The sequence below is a fragment of the Gossypium arboreum genome, chromosome 1, assembly GCF_025698485.1.
Source record: "Gossypium arboreum isolate Shixiya-1 chromosome 1, ASM2569848v2, whole genome shotgun sequence".
Lineage (NCBI taxonomy): Eukaryota > Viridiplantae > Streptophyta > Magnoliopsida > Malvales > Malvaceae > Gossypium > Gossypium arboreum.
In genome coordinates this window covers 101,675,763-101,701,240 of record NC_069070.1, presented here as the reverse complement: position 1 = coordinate 101,701,240, position 25,478 = coordinate 101,675,763, and the positions used below count along the sequence as shown (strand labels likewise).

Genomic DNA, 25,478 nt, shown 5'->3' with positions numbered 1-25,478 from the left:
AACACATATATGTATTTTTAATGATGTGGGAAGAGTGGAGCGGAGTCCAATGTGCATGGAAAAAGAGAAGAAAAAAAGCAAAGAAAGATAAAAATGAAGAGAGTGTAAAACAACAAAACAAATGAAAAATGAGTAGGATCAAAGTAAATGGGTATTTAATGTTTTTTTTTTTGTGTGTGTGTGTATATTTGTGTGTGTGATAGTTCAAAAACATTGATTTTTGATGAGATTGGATTTAAAAATTTTAGCTTCAAAATTCTCGATTATTCCTTGTTGCAATTGATTTCTTATATGAATTATTTATTTATTTATAAGATTTTTTTTAAAAAAAAATTACAATTATTGTTAAAAAATTTTAACAATATCAAAATGATTTTTTAACCATAGCTCAGGGACCAAATTAGCTATTAACCTTTGAATTAAGGAGCAAAGTTACTCTTTAAACAGAAGTTAACAGTCAAGTGACAAAAAATATAACAATTTGATAACGTTAGTGGCTATTATGTAACTTTTTAAAAAAGTGACTAAAATATAATTTTAAATAAACTTAATGTAGTTTATCAAAAAAAAAATTTGAACAGAGGCGATTTTTTAAACACGTGAAATATTTGGACAATTCTCGTGAAATCATAAGGCACAATGATTGGTACATTATTGAATATTTTGTGATATCATTCCACCGCAGATACATATGCTGATCACCTCTTTCTATCCACCACCCTTCCCAAACATCAGTTCTCTCTTACTGTGATTTTACTAATGACCCATCTCATTCTTGTTTTGGTGGCAGTTTTTTGCATCCGTCTCTTCAAATTTGCATACAACACCATGTGGATCCCTTTCAGAATCTAAAACCATTTCAAGAAGCAAGGAGTAACCGGTCCCGGCTACCGTCCCATCTTCGGAAACATGCCTGAGATCCGCCGTCTGTTCGAAGAAGCAATATCGAAGCCATCTCCACTTCACGACAGCGACCACGATGTCCTCCCGCTGGTGGCTCCGTTCTACCACAAGTGGTCCAACATGTATGGGAAACCATTTTTGTATTGGTCTGGTTCACAACCCAGGCTAGCAATTTCTGACCCGGAACTGATCAAAGAGGTCACCATGGACACAGGAGGCGGCTCATTTGATAAAACCGGGTTCGATAAGGGCAAGATTCTCTTCGGACAGGGACTTATTGCTTTGTTTGGTCAACAATGGGCATTTCCCAGGAGGATTTTAAACCATCCCTTTCGCAGGGAAAGAGTCCAGGTAAAATCAAACAGAATTCAACCTGAACAATGATATTTGGTAATCCACTTGATTTATATATAAAATATTATGGGTAATACTCTGTGTATTTTGTTTATATTATAAGTAATTTAAAAAATATTTTTAATATATTATTTTATATTTATAAATCACTTGTCAACACCTTAATTCTACTCATATACTATACCACAAATTTTCCATAAAATATTTATAAAATATAATTTAAGTAGTGGATTTCAAAATTTTAATTTTGAAATTTATGATTATAAAGTAATTATTTCCAAATTCTTTATTTGAGAATTAAAGGTAAATGTACTAAGGAAGCCCTTGTACTTAAGAGTAAATTACATTTTGGTCTCTCTATTGGAAAAAATAAGTAAAATAGTCCTTATACATTTCAAGACGTGTAAATTAGTCCATCCATGTTGAAAATTATTTTTATGGGTAAATTATAAAAGTTGTCATCCAACTATGTCTTTTGTTCTATTTTGGTCACCTAACTATTATTTTTTTTCAATTTGGTTACTGAACTTTTCAAAATTAAATATTTTAATCACTCTGAGCTTGTATGAGTTTTTTTCATTGGTCTAGTAATAAAATTAGGCCTCTAATATTTACACATTCTATCAATTTGATCCTAAACATAAAAAAAAATCAACAAATTTAGCACCCATTGTTTACAAAATGTCATTTTAGTTCTAATTCTAAAAAAAGTCAATAAATTTAGCCCTCAGCATTTACAAAAGTTGTCAATTTAGTCTTAACTCTAAAATTAGAAAAAAAAATTAAAAGAAACCATTTTTAAAATTTATAACTCATCGAGTAACACATATGAGAGCTGAATTACTAGAAAATGCCCCCCCCTTTTTGTTTCAAAATAACGGAAATAGGTCACTTTTTAAAATTTGACGAAAATGGGCCGATTTTACTAAAACACACCCAATTGGTACCGTTCTCAGGGAAAACTTAGAAAAGCTTGTCCAATTAGAAACGCTTTTCCCCTCTTACCAGTAAAACGCTTCTAGCTTGCCACATCAACACTAAAATTGGCAACACCAATTTTTTTTTTTTTTGGTGTCACCTATTAATGTGGAAATAATATGCCTTTATACCCAAAGTCTCATTTCCCTTGTTTTCTTAAGCAATATAGGATATGAGATATGTGTATATATAGACTCATAAATAGGTTTGTAGCTTATTCCTAGAGAATGTGAGATTGTTTTCTTAAATTGTGATATATAGCCTCATGAATATGTTTAATTATAAAATTAAATTTAAGATAATTGTTCAATATAAATTGTTATTTTTTCTTGAAGACATATAAATTATGAAATTTAAGTTGTCAATATGTGAATTGATTTTTCTTAAAATATATTCCTTAAAAATCATAAAGTGATTGTATTTGTATGATTAACAATAAACTTGATATATTTTTTAATGTTTACTTTTTGTATTTAAAGTGATTGATTTATATGAAAAGTGCGAATCTAAAGTCTATATCTAATATAATAAAGAAACAAAGTTAAAAATTTATATTTTATTTTTAAAATGAGTATTTAAAATTATTAATTTCCATGTTGCATACTAGTTAAAATCTATATTTGACATACTCAAAAATAATTTTAATTTTTTCTAAATTACAATTAAAATAGTTGGATTACACTTTAATTTGAAGGTTTATAATTTACTTTAAAAGAGTTATGATTTAAGGATAATGTTCTTTCTTTTTCTTGCACAACTTTCAATTTTGTTTTTATCTAATATGATTTAAAGCTACGTGTTGGAAATCAAAGTTCGACACTTGTCACAAAATCTAAAGTGATTTGATTTTTTATTTAAATATTATTGAACGATTAAATTGAAAATTGATGGGTTGGTTAGTTTGATCATCAATCTAGATGTTACAAGATTTGTGAATTTTTTATTTAGTCACACCAATAAATTTAATAAAATGATTTTAACAATGTTATAATTATACTTGTATTTTAAATTTAAAATAGAGAAACTAAATCATTTGAAATAAAAATAAAATGCCTAAATTCCAAACTTATCAAGAATATAGGGACTTCAATCTATTTTAACAAAAAATAATATGTATGGATGAAAACAAAAATCAAGATTTGTCTCTGCACAAAGATAGTAGGGGGCCATACTCTTCCAAATTCTTTCGGATTTGGAACTATTATACTAAAAAATTGGTGAAAAAAAAAGATTTGAATTAAATAATTTGGGTTTTTATCTAAATAAAATAATTATTTAGGCATAGTGATGGAAGACTCCTATTCATGAGTGTATATATACACATTGTCTATATATCACAATTTAAGGAAGTAATCTCACATTGCCTAGGAACAAGCTGCAAATCTATTCATTAGTCTATATATACACATATCTCATATCCCACATTGCTTAATAAAATAAGGAAAATAAGACTTTGGGTCTATATAGAGACTTGTTTTGTAAGTTTTATTTCCACATTAATAGGTGACACTAAAAATTAAAAAGTGGTGTTGCCATTTTTAGTGCTAATATGTTAAAAACGTTGGTTAGAGGGGAAAAACGCTTTCAGCTAACGCGTTTTCTTGGGGTTTTTTTCCCAAAAATGACACCAGCTGAGCGCGTTTTAGTAAAATCAATCCATTTCCGAAAATTTTAACAAAAGTGGCCTATTTCCATTATTTTAAAAAGAAATAGGCATTTTTGTTTTTTTGGTAATTCAGTCGCATATGAGATATTAAAATAAAAAAATTACCTTCTTTTTAAGTTATTTGTAGATGACATGATGTATGGTGGTAGTAGTAAAAATGAAACTGTTTTGGACAGGCGTGTTGGTTACATGATATAGTGGCGGAGACATGTAAAATGCTGGAGAAATGGAAGAAAGAATAGTAGGGAGGGATGAATTTTGAAATGGAAGTGTTTAAACAACTTCATGACCTTTCAGTTGATATTATATCAAGAACAACATTCGAAACCTTTTTTGAGTAAGGAAAACGAATCTTTTTATTACAAGAACAAAAAATGCAATTTTTCTCTCTTGCGGTCGGAAGCCTAAATATCCCAGGCTTGAGGTAGTGGTGATAACCCTATTCATTTTTCCTTTAAAATATACCCCTATCTAACACATTATCCCTATCAGGTTTTTGCCTACTAAAAGTAATAGAGAGATGTGGAGACTAGATAAGGAAACTAATGAATCAATTTGGGCACTGATCCGAACAAACAATGAAACAAGAGAAGAATCCTCAAGTTTCCTTAGTCTGTTGATGGGTTCGGATTGTTAGAAAACAAACCGAATTTTCAAAGTAAAAAATTGCAGCCAAAGAATTTCTATCAAAATTCGCCTGCAGAAATGATAAAGCTTATCAAGCTAGAATTTTCATGAAAAGTCAAGGATGATGGCAGCAGCTTTAAAAGATTTACACGGCAAAGAAATTAGCTTGCAAGGTCGATAATAAGCTGTCAAGAAATTGGTTTGCAACTTGGCTTTCAAATTGAATTGCAAATTGGCCTGTAGAATATATAAGTATTATCATTTATGATATACTTAAAAGATAAGCAATTATTAAGGCGGGAAACAATGTCTATATATATATGTATAGTTTGTGTGTGTGTGGTGTGAGTTATAAAAAAAAAAACTAGCAGCAACTAGAATAGAGAGAAAAAAAAGTTTGTATTGTGTTTATTTGTGTGCAATAAAAAAATAGTATTTAATTTATTTTTATTACGCTTCCAACAAGTGGTATCAGAACTAGGTTCGTGTTGACGTCACAATGGCAAACATGATTCAACTGCAGATCCTGAAATTAACAAAGACAAATTATGGCAACTGGAGCATCCAGATGAGGGCTTTGCTCAGTTTTCAAAATTGTTGGGACGTTGTCAAAGAAGGATATGTCCAGCCCAAAAATGCAGCTGCCGAAGCGACTTTAACAAATAAAGAAAAAAAAGTATTGAAAGAAGCGCGTAAAAAAGATAAGAGGGTACTGTTCTTTATTTTTCAAGGTGTTGATGAATCAACCTTTGAAAAAATTTTAGATGCGAAGACATCAAATGAAGCATGGGGAATTTTGCAAAAATCTCTCCAAGGAGCGAAAAAGCCAAAAAGATATGTTTACAAACCCTTAGAGCCGAATTTGAGACATTGAAAATGAAACCTTCAGAAAGCGTTGATGATTATGTCATTCGAGTGAAAGCGGTGGTAAATAAAATGAAAAGGAATGGAGAAACACTTGATGATGTCAGAGTAATGGAAAAAATTTTGCAGTCATTGACATGCAAATTTGATTATGTGGTGGTTGCCATTGAAGAGTCAAAAGATTTATCACAAATATCAATCAACGAACTTGTGGGTTCCCTTCAAGCCCATGAGCATAAAATGAAGCAAAATGATGATACTAGAAATTCGAACCAAGTCTTGCAAAGCAAGTTGTCCTTCAACAAAAGTGGAGCTAGGGAAAACTTTGGACAAGGTATGAGCAATCGTAGAGGATACCGTGGAGGATATAGAGGCAAAAATAATGAAGCGGGGAACACGTGGACAAGGTAATCAATCATATGGTAAAGTCCAAACAAGTGAAGAATATCAAACATCAAGTTGTGGACGAGGAGCTTGAGGCTGAGGTCGAGACTGAGGTAGATTTCAACAATGAAATATATATCAGGTACAATGTTATAATTGCAATAAATATGGCCATTATAGTTACAAGTGTAGATTAAATCTTAAGATGGAGGAGAGAAATCATGTAGCAGTAGCTAAAGAAGAAGAAAATATGGAATCTAGTGTATTCTTCACTTATAAAGAAAGTGAAAAATCAAGTAAAATATTTGGTATCTTGATAATTGCGCCATCAATCACATGTGTAACTGAAAAGACTTATTTTCAAATTGGATGAAAATATTCATAGAAAGTAACGTTTGGAGTTGAGTCGTATACCACGGTCAAAGGTAAAGGCAAAGTTACTATTACACAAAAGAATGGAGAAAAAAAGTTCATATCAGATGTTTATTACATACCAACTTTGAAAAGCAACATTATCAGCCTTGGGCAGCTTCTAGAAAAATAATATGAAGTACATATGAAAGATTTCATGCTCACCTTAAAAAATAAGAGTGGTGAATTAATTGCCCAAGTTGATATGACAAGTAGCCGTTTGTTTACTATTGACATTGAATTTAGAGAGGTGAAATGTATGAAGAATGCATTAAAGATGATTCATGATTGTGGTATTTAAGGTTTGGGCATATTGGATTTTCCAGTCTGAAGCTATTGTCAAAAGAAAATATAGTTAATTAATCTTCCTAATCAATTGTGTGAAGACTGTATTAAAGGAAAACAACATAGGTAGAGTTTTAAAGTGGGAAAAACTCGACGAGCCAAGAGACCATTGGAGATCGTGCACTCCGATCTAGCAGGTCCTTTTGATATACCATCACTTGGTGGAAACATGTACTATGTTACTTTTATTGATAATTTTAGTAGAAAAATTTGGATATATCTTCTTGAAACAAAATCAGAAACATTTGACAATTTTATCGAGTTTAAAGCCATGGTAGAAAACAGAGTGAACATTTCATTAAGATGCTTAGAACTGATAGAGGTGGAGAGTATACTTCAAAGCTATTTGAAAGCTTCTGCAAGGAACATGAAATTATTCACTAGTTAACAACTGCGTACACACCAAAACAAAATGGAGTCTCTGAAAGAAAGAATCGCACTATTCTTGATATGGCAAGAATCATGGTTAAAGGTAAGCATTTAACAAGAACTTTCTGGGCTGAAGTTGTTCAATATGTTGTTTATTTTTTAAACCAGTATCTAACAAAAAGTGTGAAATACAAGACACCAAACAAAGCTTGGAGCAATCAAAAGCCAGAAGTCAAACATCTTAAGATTTTTGGATGAATCGTATATGCTCATGTTGTTGACCAAACAAGAAAGAAACTTGACGATAAAAGAGTAAAATGTATTTTCATTGGTTATGAAAAGAGAAGCAAGTTATATTGGCTATACAACCCTCTCACCAAGAAAGTTATTATTTCAAGAGATGTTGAATTTGGTAAAGCTGATTATTGGAGATGGAGCAAAGAAGAGAAGAAAATTGAAAGATTATTTTTCAGTGATAACAAAGATGATGCCTTCATTAATCAAGAACAATGTGACGATCAAAGCCCTCCTCCAAGTCCTGTTACAACAACTCCTACAACACCATTATCACCAACCAGCTGCAATACCAGCAACTCAGAGGAAGCACCTACAAGAATGCGTAGTTTATGTGATATTTATGAGGTTACAGAACTCAGAAACAATACTCGATTATTCATTATTTCGTTTAATGACAGAATGTGATCCAATAATATATGAAGATGCAATTGAAGATGTTAGATGGAAGAAGGCAATGGATGAAGAAATTGCAGCAATAAGAAGAAATGACACATGGGAGTTAACAAGTCTACCAGAAGGACATAGTTCAATTGGAGTCAAATGGGTGTACAAGATGAAGACCAACAAAGAAGGAAAAGTGGAAAAATACAAAGCAAGACTAGTTGCAAAAGGTTACAAGCAAAGATATGGCATAGACTATGATGAAGTATTTGATCCAATCACCAGAATTGATACTATAAGGCTTTTTATGGCAATTGCAGCACAAAATAAATGGAAAATTTATCAGATGGACGTAAAGTCAGCATTCCTTAATGGCTACCTGGAAGAAGAAGTCTACATTGAACAACCACTTGGATATGGCAAACAAGGACAAGAAAAAAAAGTTTATCACTTGAAGAAAGCTTTATATGGACTGAAGCAGGCTCCGAGAGCATAGAACACAAGAATAGATGAATACTTTCAGAAGAACAAGTTCATGAAAAGCCCATACAAGCATGTTTTATATATGAAAAAATTAAAGTTGGTGACATTATAATCGTGTGCTTATATGTAGATGATATGATTTTTATAGGAAACAATCCAGGTATGTTCAATGACTTTAAGAAAGCTATGACTAAAGAACTTGAAATGACAGATATTGGTGAAATGCCATACTTTCTAGGAGTCGAAGTGAAACAAATGAAAGATGGAACATTTGTGTCTCAAAAGAAGTATGCGAAACAGATTTTAAGAAAATTCAATATGAAAGATTGCAAGCTAGTAGCCACGCCAGCAGAACTAGGTATGAAATTAAGTGTTGATTCATCCAGAAAGTTGGTAAATCCAACGTTGTTTAAAAGTATCATTGGAAGTTTAAGGTACTTGACTATCACACGGCCAGATATCATGTACGCAGTGGGAATAGTTAACAGGTACATGGAAAAGCCAAAACAAGATCACCTGATTGCAACAAAGAGAATTTTGAGATGCATAAAAGGTACGATGGATGAGGTTTTATTTTATGCACACTCACAGAGTTCAAAATTGATTGGTTATTTAGATAGTGATTATGGTGGTGACTTAGATGATAACAAAAGCATATCCGGATATTTATTCTATATTGGCGCTGCAGTATTTTCATGGTTATCAAAAAAGCAACAAACAGTAGCCTTTTCAACGTGTGAAGCATAATACATGGCTGTTGCAACATGCACGTGTCAAGCAATTTGGTTGAAGAATATTTTGGGTGAATTATCTATTATACAAGAAGGTCTAATTACAATTTATGTTGACAACAAGTCCACAATATCTCTTGCAAAGAATCTAGTGTCTCATAGTCGAAGCAAGCATATCGATACAAAGTATCATTTTATTCGAGAGCAAGTGAAAAATAAAAATGTGAAGTTAATTTACTGCAGAACAAAAGATCAATTGGCAGACATTTTTACGAAGCCATTGAAAGCAGACATATTCTATAAACTCAAAGAAAAGCTTGGAATGAAAAGTTCGATTTGAGGGAGAGTGTTAGAAAACAAATCGATTTTTCAAATTCAAAAATTGCAGCCAAAGAATTTCTATTAAAATTCGCCTGTGAAATGATAAAGCTTATCAAGCTAGAAATTTCATGAAAAGTCAAAGATGATGGCAGCAGCTTTAAAAGTTTTACACGACAAAGAAGTTAGCTTGCAAGGTGGATAGCAAGCTGTCTAGAAATTGGTTTGCAACTTGGCTTTCAAATTGAATTACAAATTGGCCTGTACAATGGATAAGTATTATCATTTATGATATACTTAAAGGATAAGTAATTATTAAGGCAGTAATCTATGTCTATATATATGTATGTATAATTTGTGTATGCACTACAGGAAAATAGGGCTTTAGTGGCGTTTTTAGCGACGTTTTATCAAAAAACGCTGCTAAAAAAGAGCAACAGCGGCGTTTTAGTAAAAAACGCCGCTAAAAACAGAGCATTAGCGGTGCTTTTGGTAAAATGCCGCTAAAAACCAGAGTATTAGCGGTGCTTTTGGTAAAACGCAGCTAAAAACCAGAGCATTAGCGGCGCTTTTGGTAAAACGCCGCTAAAAACCTAAGCATTAGCAGCACTTTTAGTAAACGCCGCTAAAAGTCATATAACTTCTAAACCCTAAAAAAATCATAAACACTAATCTATAACCCATAAAACAATAATTATTAAAATTTATGGTTATGCAATATATTAAATATTTTCTTATATAATCGTAAAAGAGATAGTATTGAATTTAAAATATTGAATTAATTATCATTATAGTTTAAGGTTTATGGTTTAAGATATATGATTTAGGGTTTAAGCAGGTTTATGAGTTAACTATGGTTTAAGATATATGGTTTAGGGTTTAAGGTTTAAGAGTTAACTAGTATTTGAAGGTTTATGATGAATTATGGGTTTAGGGATTATGATTTAGGGTTTAAGGGTTAGGGTTGAAGTTTACAATGGGACAATTATTATCTTCTTAAGAGATAATTTCCTTTCCAGTTTCTTACCTGGGATGCTATTAAGAAAGGGTGATTTTAATTGTGGCAAGCTTAAATATTAATTAGCATTTGTTGAACTATGTATAATTTCCAAGTTTATATAACATAGAAATATCTTACAGAGTGGACATTATAACTAGAGTGTTCCAATAGAGAAATTGTTTTATTAAATTTTATTAATAGTTTTTGTTTATACTATTTTAATATTTATCTATACTTGACTAATTAAAATATATATTTATTTATACTGAACGAAAATCCTCTACACTCATTTGTGTCTCTACAATTGTAACTCATTTTCTTTTTATAAAATAGTGATTTTCCTTTATTCAGTAAATCAATCTTCTTATTAAAAAGTTGCAACTCTTTTTTGTTTTTTGTTTTGTTTTTAAATAAGTGTTGTTTTAGTTCCAACTTGTTTTATAGAGTGTTTTTTTATTCTTTTAAGGTTGATGGTTTATGATTTATGATTTAGGGTTTGAAGACTATAATTAAGGGTTTAAGGTTTAGATAATCTCTTATATATTAAATAAAAGCTTAAAAATTTAGTATTTAATATTTTAGTCTATATTTCAGTTAAAAGTTCAATATTCAAAATTTAAAAAATCCAAAAATGATAATCTCAAAGACAAAAATTTTGAAAGAAAAATAGAAAAAATATGTTAAAAATGAAAAAAAAATCAAAATTGAGCAATAGTGGCGTTTTTGGGTAAAACGCCACAAAAAATTGAACTATAGTGCGTAAAAAATTGAGCTATAGTGGCATTTTTGGTAAAAACGCCACAAAAGACCATTATTTTTTTATCCCTTTTTCAAAATCCCGCTCACAATTTTTTGGTTACCCGCTTCTTATCTTCTTCTCATTTCCTTTTACTCTCAAAATTTGCCCCCAAATATCCCAAGTGTACCCAACTCTTTCATTTACCTCCGCTTGTTCTCTAAAACTCAAGCATTCCAGTTTCTTTCTCCTTCATTAAGCCAACACCAAATTCAACCCAAAAGCAAAAATAGCCATGGCGATAAAAATTCAACCTCCGCTCATGCCAAACGCTCTCGGAAAAAAGTCATTGCTTCATCTTCTTTGATCCCCAAATTCATGAAAACCCCAAAACAACAATGGCGTTGGCTTTACTCATCATTGATTCCTCCTTGTCTCTTTCATCATCGCCACGTCCCTTGTAAGATAACCAAAACCCCATCTTCACTGTTTTTTTCTTTTCTCTTCCCGTATAATTGAACTCACGGTGACTTCTCACGGATTTTAATTTTCGACACGAAGATAGATTGGGACGCTTACATGTCTCTGTGTGGTACTTTTTTTCTATACTAATCAAGCTAATTTACTTCATGGGTTAATTCGCTATTCGCTTTTATTTGATGGGATAATGTGGAATTAGTGTTTATTAAGATGACAGGTAAGTGGGTTTCTTGGAGGAGAAAGGGATTATAAGAACTTGAAAAGAAACACTGGACCGCTTGTTTACCAGTTGGTTTCCTTTATGTTTATTCGCTATTCAAGATGTTCTTGGAGGACAAGTTTTTCCAGCTCAGTGATCTTAGTGCTTAGTCAAATTGAATTTTCTTGTCGTGATCTGTGCTTTATTTATGCTTACTTCCATTTTGTTTTTGGTTGCGATTTTGTTTGGGATTTTATACATCATAAACCTGGGCATTGTCTTATTAATCTATGTAAAGACCGATGTGGTATGAAATTTGCTTTTGTTTACGATTCTGCATTAATATACGGCTATTTTTGCTTTTTGTTACTTGATTAGTTATATGATTTGGTATGTAAAATTCGTAAAGTCGATAAATATATTTCTTTGTCTCGAGTGCTCGAAAGTTCAAACTAGTAAACTCGAGATTGGTGATTTAAATGAAAATATTCTTGATTGTTAATGTTTCTTACTCGTATTTCGTTGTCTTGGTTTTCTATATTATCGCCATCGTTCTTAAACGTCTTTTCAGCTTCCGTGGTGGGCTCTTATCCGCTTTGTCTTTCAAAGCGAGTTCACTCAAAGAAAAAGCATGAATTTTGAAGTAGTATTCAGTGGATTTGAGATCTAATACAAAATTTTGGGGTTTTTTTCTTTCAAAATGTTCTTATTTTTTATTGGGGTGATGTATAGGTACCAAGCAAAGCACCAAGGAAGAAGGTTGTTGGCAGACTTCCGCTTAAAAGGCAAATTGTAATGGTATGAGGTTTTGTTTTGGATGAAGCCATGTTTATGAGGAAACATTTAGTGATGAAGAGTGAAATTATGTTCCATTGGATGCTTTAGTTGTTATTTAGTTTTTATTTGAATGTAGCTGTCTTAAATTTTGAACAATTATTAGAGCTAATCTTTGACCATTAATTTCTTCATTGTCTTTTTTTTCTTTAACTTGATCAATGTTTTTGTTTCGTTTAAGATGCCCTTAAATCAAAGGATCAGAAACGGGTTCATGATTTCATTTTAGATATAAGGTAATGCAGTTCGATTTTAATCCATTTTTCATTTATTTTCTAAATTTGTAAAATAATATTCGATTTGAATATTATAGTTATTGTATTTTAGGTGAAATTATGTGTTTGAATTGGATTACTTATCAGCTTGGGAGCATAATTTTATTAGGCAAAAACTATGGGTGAAAGATAATTACCTTAACTGATTTGTAGACTTGTGGATTATTACCTCTTTGAATGTTGGTGCAAATTTGTTTCTAGTGCTAATATTTAAAAGAATCCTGCAGTTGTTTTTGCTACTATGGGTGTTTTGGTTTCAATTTATTGGATGTTGATTAGTTTCTAGACTTGAATTCTGGGTATGTTCAGTTTTTAAGCTTAGATCAATTTTGGACCCTAGTATTTATGCTTTCTGTTTCTTATGTCAGCTGAGAAGCTTTGAATATTGACCTTGAAGGGTATCATTCCAAATTCTGATTTCGTGTTTTTGTTAAAAATGGAGATGAAAGAGAATTTTCTACCTTTAATTTTACAGTTTGCTTGCATGAATGTTTAGCCTACCTATTCTTTTGAAATTTTATTCTAAGCTGAATAAGAAGATGTAACAATTGTGTCTGGGGAAATAATAGAAAGTTGGTTGTTTCAAGTGTACTTTTGTTCTTAATAGCAAATTTTGTTTCAAACTGAGTGATTATGTTGGGGTTAACAGCACAGTGGGAAAAATGAACTAATCTCTATGGAACTTTTCTTCTACTACAAGATGATGGCCAAGTTGATCGTTTGAAATTGGGACGAATTGTCTTCTGTGATGCCTCCAAACGTCAACTCATTAATCGGTTGATTTTTCATTAATTTCATCCTCTTCCTTTTTAAATATTTTAAACTCAGCTTCATGTTTGGAATAGCTTAAAAGCTTTGTTTCTCTACTATTATACTTATCCGGTAGTCTATACTAGTCCTAGAGGTCAGAATTTTATCTCCAAATTGCAAGTTTAATTAGCATTTTTAATGTAAAATTTGGTCTTTCTTTAGTTTTTTTTGTATGCATGATTTTGTCAATGTTGTAGCAAATTGATATCATGATCTCCTAGGAGGTTGCTTTTTAACGATTTAAAGGCTATTGTTCTTACGGTGAGTCTCAAGTTTTTAATCGAATCATCATTTTATTGCATGATGAGTCTTCGAATTTAGCTCGCTGACTTCTGTTTTTTGTTTTTTTTTTTGAATTGGTTGACGAAGGCAAGGGAGGAAGGTTTTCCGGTGGTTTTAATATCAATGTTTTCACGAAAGTTCATGGAACCAGTATGAGTTTATTAGTTAGGCAATTTAATTTGAGTGTGAATTTAGTGATTATCGAGTTAATTACTTAAATTTAGTGAGGAGTGGAAATTTAGTGATTATCAAGTTAATTACTTAAGTTACTTGAGTTCTAACTTTTGAATTTTAATTGTGTTATTAATTTATTATTTTAAATTCTAAATTTGAATTCATCAAATTTTATATTTAGTTTTAAAGTTAAAATTTTCATAGAAAATTTAATTTGATAATGAATTTTAATAGAAAATTTTATATTTATATTATGGATATTATTCTCCTCAATATTTTGATAATGAATTTTAATTTTTCATGACCTTTATAATATTTTATATATATATATATATATTTAAATTTCATGACCTTTAGCGGCGTTTGTGGGAAAAGCGCCGCTAAAGGTCACGGCTTTTAGCGGTGTTTGTGGGAAAAGCGCCATTAAAGGTCGCGACTTTTTAGTGGCGTTTGTGGGAAAAGCGCGCTAAAGGTCGCGATTTTTAGCGGCGTTTGTGAGAAAAGCGCCGTTAAAGGTCATGGGCTTTAGCGGCGTTTGTGGGAAAAGCGCCGTTAAAGGTCGCGACTTTTTGGTGGCGTTTGTGGGAAAAGCGCGCTAAAGGTCGCGATTTTTAGCGGCGTTTGTGAGAAAAGCGCCGTTAAAGGTCATGGCCTTTAGCGGCGTTTGTGGGAAAAGCACCGCTAAAGGCCATGACCTTTAGCGGCATTTTTTTAAAATAAACGCCGCAAACTTTTGTAGCGCCATTTATAGCGCCGTTTTTTGTGGCGCTTGTAAAAGCGCCGCTAAAGGCCTAAAAAAAGGTCACTAAAAGTCAATTTTGCTGTAGTGATGTGGTGTGAGTTAAAAAAAAAAACCTAGCAACAGCTAATATAGAGAGAGAAAAAAGTTTGTATTATGTTTATTTGTGTGTAATAAAAAAATAGTATTTGATTTATTTTTATTACGCTTCCAACACGGATGAAGAAGAGAGGTTGGGAGAGAAGGAAATAATAGGGGAATTTAAGACATTTTACTTTGCAGGAAAAGAAACAGTGGCAAATGCATTATCATGGGCGCTTCTGCTTTTGGATTTGAATCCAGAATGGCAAGATAAGGCAAGAGAAGAAATGATTCGTGTCCTTGGTAGCAATAAGATTCCGGTTGCAAAGAATTTGAAGGACTTGAAGATTATAAGTTAACTCCTCTCTTAATACCCATAATCATATATTTAGGTTTACGTTTTAAGCTAAATCCTAACATTTAAAAAAAGTCAAATCATTTTTTACATGGTTATTAAAATATTAATTATTATTATTATTGATAACTCATATAACAATTTACGTGCATATCATACTAACATAATCTTATTTGTCTTATAAATCATATACTCAACAAATAATTCAAAAGTTATAAAAATTAAAAAATCAAAATAAAAATAAAAAATATATATACAAATTCAAAAATAATATAAAATATATATAAATTATCGTGCAAACTATTATGTTTAAAAATTTAACATCTTAATATTCTCATTAAAAAATAACATTTCGATTCTTTTTAAAAAATTAATGATAAAATTTGACTTTTTAAAATATTCAAAATTAAATTTAACTAAAAAATTAAATTATGAAAAATGTAAAGCTAAATTTAATATTATGCAGCCGTAATATTTACAGCATTTCACAGCTATATACAGTATTTTATCATAAAGGTTCGTAATCGCAAATCTAATTGTGGAAGGTGTCCTTTGTTGGCCGATTAGGATAGGATATGTCGCAAAAGGTTTAAAATAGTGAAAAAAAAAAAGAATTTTAAATGATGATATTGGTAAAATTTTAAATTAGTCCTCTATAAAGTTATAAATTAATATAAAAACTTTAACCATTCAAAATTCAATCCTCACTCTTAATATAAAATTTCAATTCCTCGATTAGCCCATTATAGTATTTGGTTGGTAAGGTGTGGATTGATCCAAGGATTACTATCTGGTCAAGTGTATTAAAAATTAAAAGAAGAATAGCAATTAAGAGAATTTCATAAAAAATAAATAAATAATATTTGTATTCACAGAACCCAAGCCCAAAACATAATTAAAAGGTAAATTACATTAATAGTCATCCAACTATTAATAATTTTTTAGTCACATAATAATAAAAATTATAAAATAATACTCAACTATTTAATTTTGTCTTTTTTATCACCAAAGCAGCTATTAGTGACAACTTTTAAAATTAGTATAATAGTAACTTTAACTTACAACATTTATAAATTATGTTAATTTAGTTTTGATTTTAAAAATTTAACGATAAATTTTATCTCTTTTTGGTGTTTCTATTTTTGTATATTTCCAATTAAATTTAGCTGATAATTTTCTTTTAGTTTTTTAGTGAAAGGGTTACAAAGAAAAATAAAATTGCAAAAAGATCATATTACATAATATGTAAATATTAATGGTTAGATTTTTTAGAATTAAGACTAAATTAACACAATATATAAATCTTGAGGGTTGAAGTTGCTATCATGCCAATTTAAAAAACTACTATTGTTAGTAAGGTGGTGACCAAAAAGACAAAATTGAATAGTTGGTGACATTTTTGTAACTTTTCATCATTTGGTGACCAAAAAAGAAATTTACTAATAGTTGGGTGACTACTAATGAAATTTACCCAATAATAAACCCATTTTCATTAAAAATTTCAAAAAAGAAAATATCGATTTTAATGTTTTTAATTGTTATTCTTTTTCAATTTTCATCTTTCCAGTCTAATTGGATATTTTAACCATTGCATTAGTGAATGTCGAATAGCTGTAAGATTTACCCTAATTCATTTTCATCCCATCAACAACATCCATAATACAATAGGTAAACATGTTAATAGATGAAACACTTTGGCTTTACCCACCAATAGTGATGCTGATAAGGAAAGCGTACAAAAATGTAGAGTTAGGGAACATCAACATTCCCCCTGATACAGAGCTTTACTTGGCACTGGTTGCCGTTCATCACGACACCTACATATGGAGAAACGATGCACAAATTTAATCCTTACAGATTTAAAGAGTCTCGGAAGAATTTGGCATCGTTTATTCCATATGGTTTGGGCCCTAGATTTTGTATGGGATAGACTTTAGCCATTGTCGAGATGAAAACCATTCTGGCTATGATTATCCGGCAATATTCTCTGGCGGTGTCGCCGACATACGTTCATGCCCCCAAGCTATTCATCTCCTTGGAATCCCAATACGGCGTACAGTTACTCTTAACAAGAACACTTTATGATGCTTTTCAAGCCCACTCCATATCTCTTCTACTTATTGTTGTTGTCCGGAGGATGATGAATGAACATTATCTACTGAAATTATGCCTTATAAATGTATACTTAGGTCACTGGTATAATGACTTATTTAGTTCTTCGTCTTTAAAAAATATCATTTTATCCCTCAATTTAATTTTTCCTCTATTTTATCCCTTATTTAGTTAACAATACGAAATAAGATATTGATGGGTAGAAATAAAGATAGGATAAGATTTTAGAGATTTTTGCTTTAAGGGTTATTATTCTATTCACTTCACTGAAGTAAATAAACTTCTCTTTTAATTATTAAATTATTATTTTATTATGTGAATTTTTTTATTTCATTAATAATGTATAAGATAATAATTCATAATTGAATAAGAAAATGAAGAAAATATTTTTTAATCTATTGGCTTTGGGTTCAATGAAGGAAAAAATGAATTTTAGGTTGTAATATAAAGAATTAGACAAATTTTGATAAAGCATATGATGTTGTTTTAATATTTGAAGGAGTTTTTGCTCTTAGAAAAAATAAACCTTAGCCTATATTAGATTGGAGGTTGGGAGGGAAAAGGAAAGAAAAGAGAAGCGTGTTTTGTTGGGATAAAATTAATAATTTAAATTAGGAAAAATAAAGGAAATTTAGTATCTCTTGCTTTTCTTTCAAACTTTTTTTTATTTATTTACCGGCGGAAAGTTAGTGAAAAGAAAATAAAACAAAATCTGAAGATGTAGAATGTCTTTTATGTTCTTTATTTCTTTTATAAATAGTTTTATAACTATTTTTTTCATTGTTTATCTAAACAAAACTTGTTAAAATTATTTAACTTTACTTTCTTTTATTAATTTTAACTAGTTCTTTTACCTTTTTTCATTAATTTTAACTTTTTTTTTTACTCCTGCAATGCACCAGCTCATCATATGGATTAACTAAAATATATTAAACTATTTTTTAATAAAATTTTATAAAAATATATAATAACATAAATTGTTTCTTTCATTACTCTGGATTAGACCTGTTCATGGTCGACTGCCCAAAAAGTTGAAGGGTTTGAGTAGAAATATAGGCACAAAAAATGGGTTTGAGCAAAGAAATAATGCCCATTTAGAAAATGGGTCGGGCCTTGGATAAGGCTTTTTTGGCCCGAGCCTAGCTTGAATATAATAAAAAAATTGTTGCTTTTTTTTATTATTGTTTTGCTTTTATTTTATTTTTACTTTTTTCCTATTTTTATTATTTTTCACTATTTTGCTACGATTTCACTATTATGTTACTACTATTTTGTTATTGTTGTTTAGATATTGTATAACTTTTGTTTTATTGTTAATTTTGTTACTATTTTAGAGGCATTTGATTGTTAAGTTGCACCTATCTTAATGTTATATAAATATACATATTATTTTTTAATTTATTTTCAATTTATTGGGAAACATTTATTTTAATATTTTTAGTATTTTTTATGTATTATATTTTTAAATATATATAAAAATAATATAAAAAATTTAATACGGGTAGGTCAGGCTTGGGTTTCAATAATTTTATCCAAGCTAGGCTTGTGCAAAATTTTAGGCCTATTTTTAGGCTCAGCCTAACAAATGGGCTCAGAACTCAAAGTTTCCATATATGCTTACATTTGATATATATGAAAAAGTTTTCATATATGCTTCTATTCTTTCTTTTATGTATGTATACTAGATTGCATACTCGTGCAATGCACAACATGTAAATAGGTGACAAATGTCTTAGAACTAAACCTACTCATGGGTCGAGTCACCTGTCCAGGCTTGAGGGCCCACTTGAAAAATGAGAGAATTTGGACAAAAATATGAGACCCGAAAAATGGGCTTGAGTAAAGTTTAAAGCCTGTTTTTTACATGGGTATGGCCCTAGGCGAGATTTTTTGTTCGAGCTTGGTCCAACCATGCCCGAATATATTATGTTATAAAAATATTATATTAATTATATATGTTAAATAATAAATATGTATTTATACTAAATAACTAACTCAATAACAATTAAACTCATTACCTCAAAGGCCAAAACCTAAGAAAAGAAAAACCTTATCCAACTAAATAACCCAACCCAAAATATAAAATTTTAAAATATATTTAATACAATAAAATATTTATTATATTTATTTGTGTTTTTAAATATAATAAAATATTTATTATATTTATGGTAGTGTTTTTAATATAAATATTTTTAATGTATTTTTAATGTGTTAAAAAAATTATTTTAAAATTTTAGTGCATTTAGTATATTATATTTTAAAAATATCATATATATAATAAACAAAAAACAAAATAAGATTACTTTTTTTCCATTTCTTGCTCAATGAATTCGATAAAAAATAAAATGTTATATTATATATGATTTCAAATCAATTTAAATTAAATTATATATGATGTGATTGATAGTGAGGTATATAATATGTTAATTAAATTAAATTAATAAGTATATATGACCGATATCAAATATATTGTGGATGGAAAAAATTGTATGAAATACAACTTAAAAGTTAATAAAGTAAATGATGATTTATATAACAAAACTTTTAAAAAAATCGTTGGCGTCGTCAGGCCAAATCTGTGCCACAACCCGATGGGTGTTGCTTTCGAGATGAATTTCTTCGTACAAGTTGGGGTTTTGGCTCCTCATCTTCTTCATCTTCGTCTTCAACTCGAGCTCGATCTTCAGCTTCATCTCATTCCTCCGTGGTTGTGTGCGGTGTCATCCTAGGTTGCTATTGTATGTCCTCCATTTTACTAATAAGTGGGCGAAGATTAGCCACCTCAGTAGAACAATGACACCGGGTTACTAATAGGTGTTTGCGATACTAGCTACGAATAAGTGTATAGTGTCGCATAACTCGGTTATGGATAAAATTTTGGAATGGTCAGAGATGGCGGATATGTCGGTGTTATTGTCAGCATTGGCATGTAATATGGTGTTGGGGATGGAGGTGGTGCAAAAATCATACCTACAGAAGGTGTTGATGCAGGGAATAGTGGTGCGTAGTGTGGTACTTGTGTAAAAATAACAGGGTTAGTGAATACACTAGAATAATATGAAGGACACCGACGGGGAGGTGGTGCAACCATCAGTGCCTCGTGTCGGTTAAAGCTGATGATGACTTCGTCGCGGCATGTACTTCCACCCTAGGATCCTGGTGGGGTCGTCTTGACCACCTCGTACGATGTTGCCTAGTTTTTTGTTCCTCTGACAGTATATATGGCTTGCCATGATGTCTAAACCATGACATGTAGTTTGGAGAGGTCGCCAATTCTGATATGAGAAATCGTTCGCACATAGGTATGAAATCATACATATACTCCCAAATGTTGATATATTGCTCGTAGAATTTAGGTCAATCTTTGTTGGTTCTCCTTTGTAAGTAAACCTTATGCAGTTCTTCAATGTTTTCGGGTGATGGCGAAATAATTTGCCTAAACCTGAACTGGCACATCACTCGATTGGATTTGTGCATCTCCACTGTCGCGTAAACTATCAATGGCACCTTGACATGCCAGATATTGTGATTGGCTAAAAATTTAGTTGGGATACATGCTTGAATTTTTGGATTGATGTATGGCATCCATTCAAACTATAGTAAAAATTATAAATTTTATTATCTATAAAATATTAAAATTTGAAACATTATGTAAATATTATATAATTGAAACTTTCAAAAACTAATCTCGACTTTCAATTGTTGATCTATCAGTAGTCGGATATCTTTGATCTTGTCTGCCAGTTCTACATGACTTGTGTGATTGTTCCACCTATTCAAATAATATGTTATTTAAAAAATATGATAATGATAAAAATATATTATGCTAACTATATTATCAAATGAATTTTACATTATCACGAGTGATAAAGTATAAGGGGCGTTAACTTGAGGAAGTAAAAATGATAGTCGATACCATGCCCATGACTACAGAAGGAGTATGTGACCACTAATTTTAATTTTTTGTGGTTGCATTGCCTGACACATCTCTTGATACAACATGGCAAACACAGTTAATCCTCAATTGGGTCGCGCTGCTTCTTTCAAGTTGACGAGTTGTAGTAGCGACCTTAAATGTACCAGAGTTCGAGATTTATCAGGCATTAGAACACCCCCCCAATTAACCTCAGGATTTATGCTTAGGCATATTGTTCTTTTTTAAGGGCACTGGTAGAGTTGTCGAGATAATTGAAATTTTGTTCCAACCATTTCATCTGTATCTGGCTAGTAAAAAACTTCTCTGGCGTCTTACTTAATAGTTGCTCGCAAGTATTGCTCCAACCCAATGATTGACTTATCCATTGATAAATTGAGTTGTATTTTTATTTTAATCGTATTAACATATTAGCAAAATTAGTTGAAAATAATTCTAAATCATAATGCTACCTATCTGTTTGATAATTAAATCATTTACAAAAGCAATACCAAAACTAGAATTAAGCAAAGGATCAAATTAATTACTTATTCTATTTAAGTATTGAATGAAACTAATGGTAGCTCTCTTCAACAACTTTGATTAGGACTAACCATGCCTACCTTACTCTCACTACTTGATTTTTTGTTTACCTTCTTAAATTCCATCTTTTATTTAATTATGTATTCCCTTTATTTTATGAAAAATTTAAAATTGATTACTTTAATTTATAAAATATAATCATTGAACTTTGTAAAAATAAGATATTAAATTCAATTAGATAATAGTGTTAAAATTTCCTATTAAGATTATATGCAGAAAAGTAACAATAATTAAGCGTTTAAAATTTATTCAAGTTCCTTTGTTTACTAACAAATGAATTAACTTGTGAATATTAATTTATAAAGAAAAAGATTACACACCTAAATCCTTCCCGACCGCCCGTGATATTAAAAAAGATTTCAAATGAGTTTTATCAGATTCAAACTAAAACTGATATTTTTTAACAAAATCCTAATTATATAGATTCAAAATAAAACTGAGTTAGAGAGGTGGAAACTTCTGATGACAATAGCATATAGACAGATGAGTCCAAAATTTAAAATTGAAATCACCAGAGTTTACAGTAATTAAAGTTTTATAGGAAAATTACAAATATATCAAGCCTAAACACATAAAACAAGAAGAACGCATTGATTGTGCATATCCCTAATGCACGTGTCTGCAATCTTCATTCATCTCATTTTCTAATCCTTTGTAAAAAAGTCCACGCCTCTAATTTTGCAATTATTCCAAGATCATCTCACGTGCCTCTTAATTCTGCTCCTCTTTTGAATTAACTCAGCTTTATACATGGGAAATCATTACTCAAATAAAGTTAAAAAGGACAATTATTGAAAATTTTAATATTTTTTTAAAAAGAAAATATGTGACCATTTATAATTTTTTTTATCGGTATATATTATATAATAATTCTAATTTATTTTTGGTACCATCAACCCATAAAAAATGCAGTGTGTGTAGGTAAGTGAATTAAGACTGTGAAAGGAGACGATTCAATGGCTGCATTTTAATATAGGTTAAATTTTGTTATAGATTTAGTTCTTACACTTTAGTTTAATCAAATTTTAGTTTTTTTTAAATTGGTCAAATTTAATCCCCATATTTTTAAAATTTTAGTAATTCTATCGATTTAGTTAAATTTAATTACTATTCTGTACTATGCATATAACTATTGATTTAGTCTACATTTTCAATTGGATCATTGTAAGTCCTTAAGTTTTTAATTTTTAAAATTTTAATCTTGAAATAAATGAAAGTTGTTAATCCATTAACTAAAATTTTAAGGAGTAATATGTAAAAATAACAAGCTAACGTGACATTACATATATAATAATATATTTGGTACATCAAAATTAAAAATAAAAAACTTTTGAATATAATGTCAAAAAAAAACTTAATGAATTTGAAGGAGGATTAAAATTTTAAATTTTAAAAATACAAAAATTTAAAATAATCAAATCATAAAATATAGAGACTCAGTACAAGAAGAGAAGGAAAATTTTGGCGTTGCTTTGTCTATTTATTACACACCGTCTGTGTCCGTTCATCAGAAACCAGCAATCAAGGATTTCAGTGTCTGTTAATTTATTCAAAAAAGAAAAACAAAATTAATTAAATTGAAATTAAAATTTTTTTATGTAACCATCAAATATTTAATTTGGCGCAACAGGAATCAGCTGCCACGCATGCGGTTAAGCAGTTGAGCTAACAAACATTATAATTCAATCCCAAAAAGAAAGGGCTTTTATCTCGTGTGGCACAACGTAAGATCAAAGTTTATGTACACTGTTAATGAGCATCGTTTGATTACACTAATTCTATGAAAATAATGATATTTTGAGTTTTCATATCACTCCAGATTCAAGTGCTTTGTAAATGACTACGAAACAAGGAAGGATAGCCCTTGGATTAAAGACAACTATCTCCTCCAGATTGGAGTAAACCCCGGCGTACGCAGCTACAGAGTCGTACGAACCAGCCGAGGAAGATACGCCGCTGCTATTCTCGTCCTCCAACGGCGGCGCTTCATCCGCCACTCGCTTCACCCTTCCCGCGATCACACGGCAAACCAGCATGGCCCTACGTCCGTCCGTACGCTTAATTGAGTCGTGGGCCCTACCGCTACTAGCCGTTGTGACGACACCCTTGAATTCTGCGGCTGGCGCGGTCCCTTCGCCTTTGTTTTGGAACCCTTGTCTGATAATGGTGCAGACGCCGCAGCCGGGGATGGAGCCGCACAAGCTGGAGGAGCCGCGCGCGCCGAGGGAGCAGGACAAGGTTGTGCAATGGAAACGGAGGAGTTCGTTGCCGTCAGCGGCGCACCTGGGGTTCTTTCTGGTGCTATTAAGGGCGCGCGTTTTCACTGCGTCGCGGCAGTCCTCGAACCGTTGGATGGTGCGTTGGTTGTTGTGGACTTTCAATATCCGTTCGATCTTACAGATCGGATTGTCCTTCTTTAGCCAGCTGGATTTGAAAATAATTTCCACAATGTTCCGGCCCGAATCTTCTGGACCCAACTCCGAAACTAAACCAACAAAAGACTGGGATCAAATTAAAAGAAAATAATAAACATTAATTTCACTTGTCGGTGGGGCACGGTCCTCACAAAACCCTGCATATTTAGCGCTACCATAAACACTACTTGCCACGTCATTGCCTCAGTCTTTTCCGAAATGGGTGGTGGGCAATTTAACCCACTGATTTGTCAAAGTTGCAAAGTTTTCATTTTAATTTCTGTAACTTTGGATAAACAATTTTAATGACTAAGTAATACTCTATCTAGTCAATTTCAGGAATATAAAATAGGTATAGAAATTACAGTACCTGCATGGCGAACTGCTTGATGAAGTTCCAAGCTTTCAATTTTTGGGAACACCTCTCCGCACTGTGAGCAGGCACAGATGCTTGTTCTTGACGATGGATACCTGCAATTTTTCACATTTTCTAAATAAAGTTCTGGAAAATGAGAAAAAAAATTCAAATTATTTTATTCTATATTTATATAAATAGTATACCTGCTAGGGTCAACGATCGTATGACATTCATAACACCCAGAAAGCTTCCTGAATTGAATAGCTCTTGAAGAAGACGAGGTGGTGGTGCTGTTATTGGATCTTGTTGACCCCGACAAGGACCGCGACGACGACCCATTAACAGCTTTGCGTCTGAGCAGCGCAGTTTCTTGACCTAATGTGCTACTCTCAGGTGAGTTATCAGCTCTGTGAACAACCCTCGTGTTTCCATGAACGACGTCCCTGAAGCTGCAGATGGAGCTACAAGAGGAACCCAGTTTTGAGTAGCCATGTTGATGATGATGAGGCGGCGCCGGGTTATTGTTCTTCGAAGGGTCGTGGACTTTGGACCGTTCCATCTGTTTGCAAGTGAGCAAGTTCTTGATTTGATCCCAAGAAGACGTGGTGGGTTGCTTTTGCCTTTTCACTTGCTTTCTGCGGCGCTTCGGCGGTTGTTTCATGGGCTCCGCCGCCGCCTCCGGCAAGAAAGTCAGCAGAGCCATAATAAAAAATAATACAAGTGTAGATTCAGCTCTCTCTCTTTTCTTATAATTTTTGTGGGCAAATGGGGTGGGATCTGAGAGTGGTAATAAGGAGGAAAATTGAGGCGGGTGGGAGTGGGGTCGCTGCCTATTTATTGCATTAATGTTATTATTATTATTATTATATAACTCTCTCCTTTAACTGTGTACAAGTGCTTAAGTTTTGGACCACTTGATACAAGTCACGACGTGACGGTCCATCTAATGATTTTGGACTCCATCAATGGAGAAGTCATCCGATCGAACGGTTCTCCACTGTT

General features: G+C 31.5%; 1 protein-coding gene and 1 pseudogene across 1 annotated transcript; one reads left to right on the top strand and one right to left on the bottom strand.

The window, feature by feature from the left end:
• The first annotated feature begins 627 nt into the window (after nt 1–627).
• Nucleotides 628–17,703, top strand: LOC108469374 (cytochrome P450 734A6-like; annotated as a pseudogene).
• Nucleotides 17,704–23,379: 5,676 nt separating this feature from the next.
• LOC108467979 (uncharacterized) lies at nt 23,380–25,273 on the bottom strand. Its single transcript, XM_017768823.2, has 3 exons — nt 24,680–25,273; nt 24,489–24,589; nt 23,380–24,189 (listed from the first exon to the last, which is right to left on the bottom strand). The coding sequence occupies exons 1-3, from the start codon at nt 25,177–25,179 to the stop codon at nt 23,510–23,512; spliced, it is 1,281 nt and encodes a 426-aa protein (XP_017624312.1). The 5' UTR covers nt 25,180–25,273; the 3' UTR covers nt 23,380–23,509.
• Between the last annotated feature and the right edge of the window lie 205 nt (nt 25,274–25,478).

Bases quoted from the DNA above. Each gene is read 5' to 3' on its own strand.
- LOC108467979 (XM_017768823.2), bottom strand. From the start codon at position 25,179: ATGGCTCTGCTGACTTTCTTGCCGGAGGCGGCGGCGGAGCCCATGAAA. The intron at 24,590-24,679 runs GTATACTATTTA...GAAAAATTGCAG, and splicing joins ACGATCGTTGACCCTAGCAG to GTATCCATCGTCAAGAACAA. The intron at 24,190-24,488 runs GTACTGTAATTT...TTGTTGGTTTAG, and splicing joins TCAAGCAGTTCGCCATGCAG to TTTCGGAGTTGGGTCCAGAA.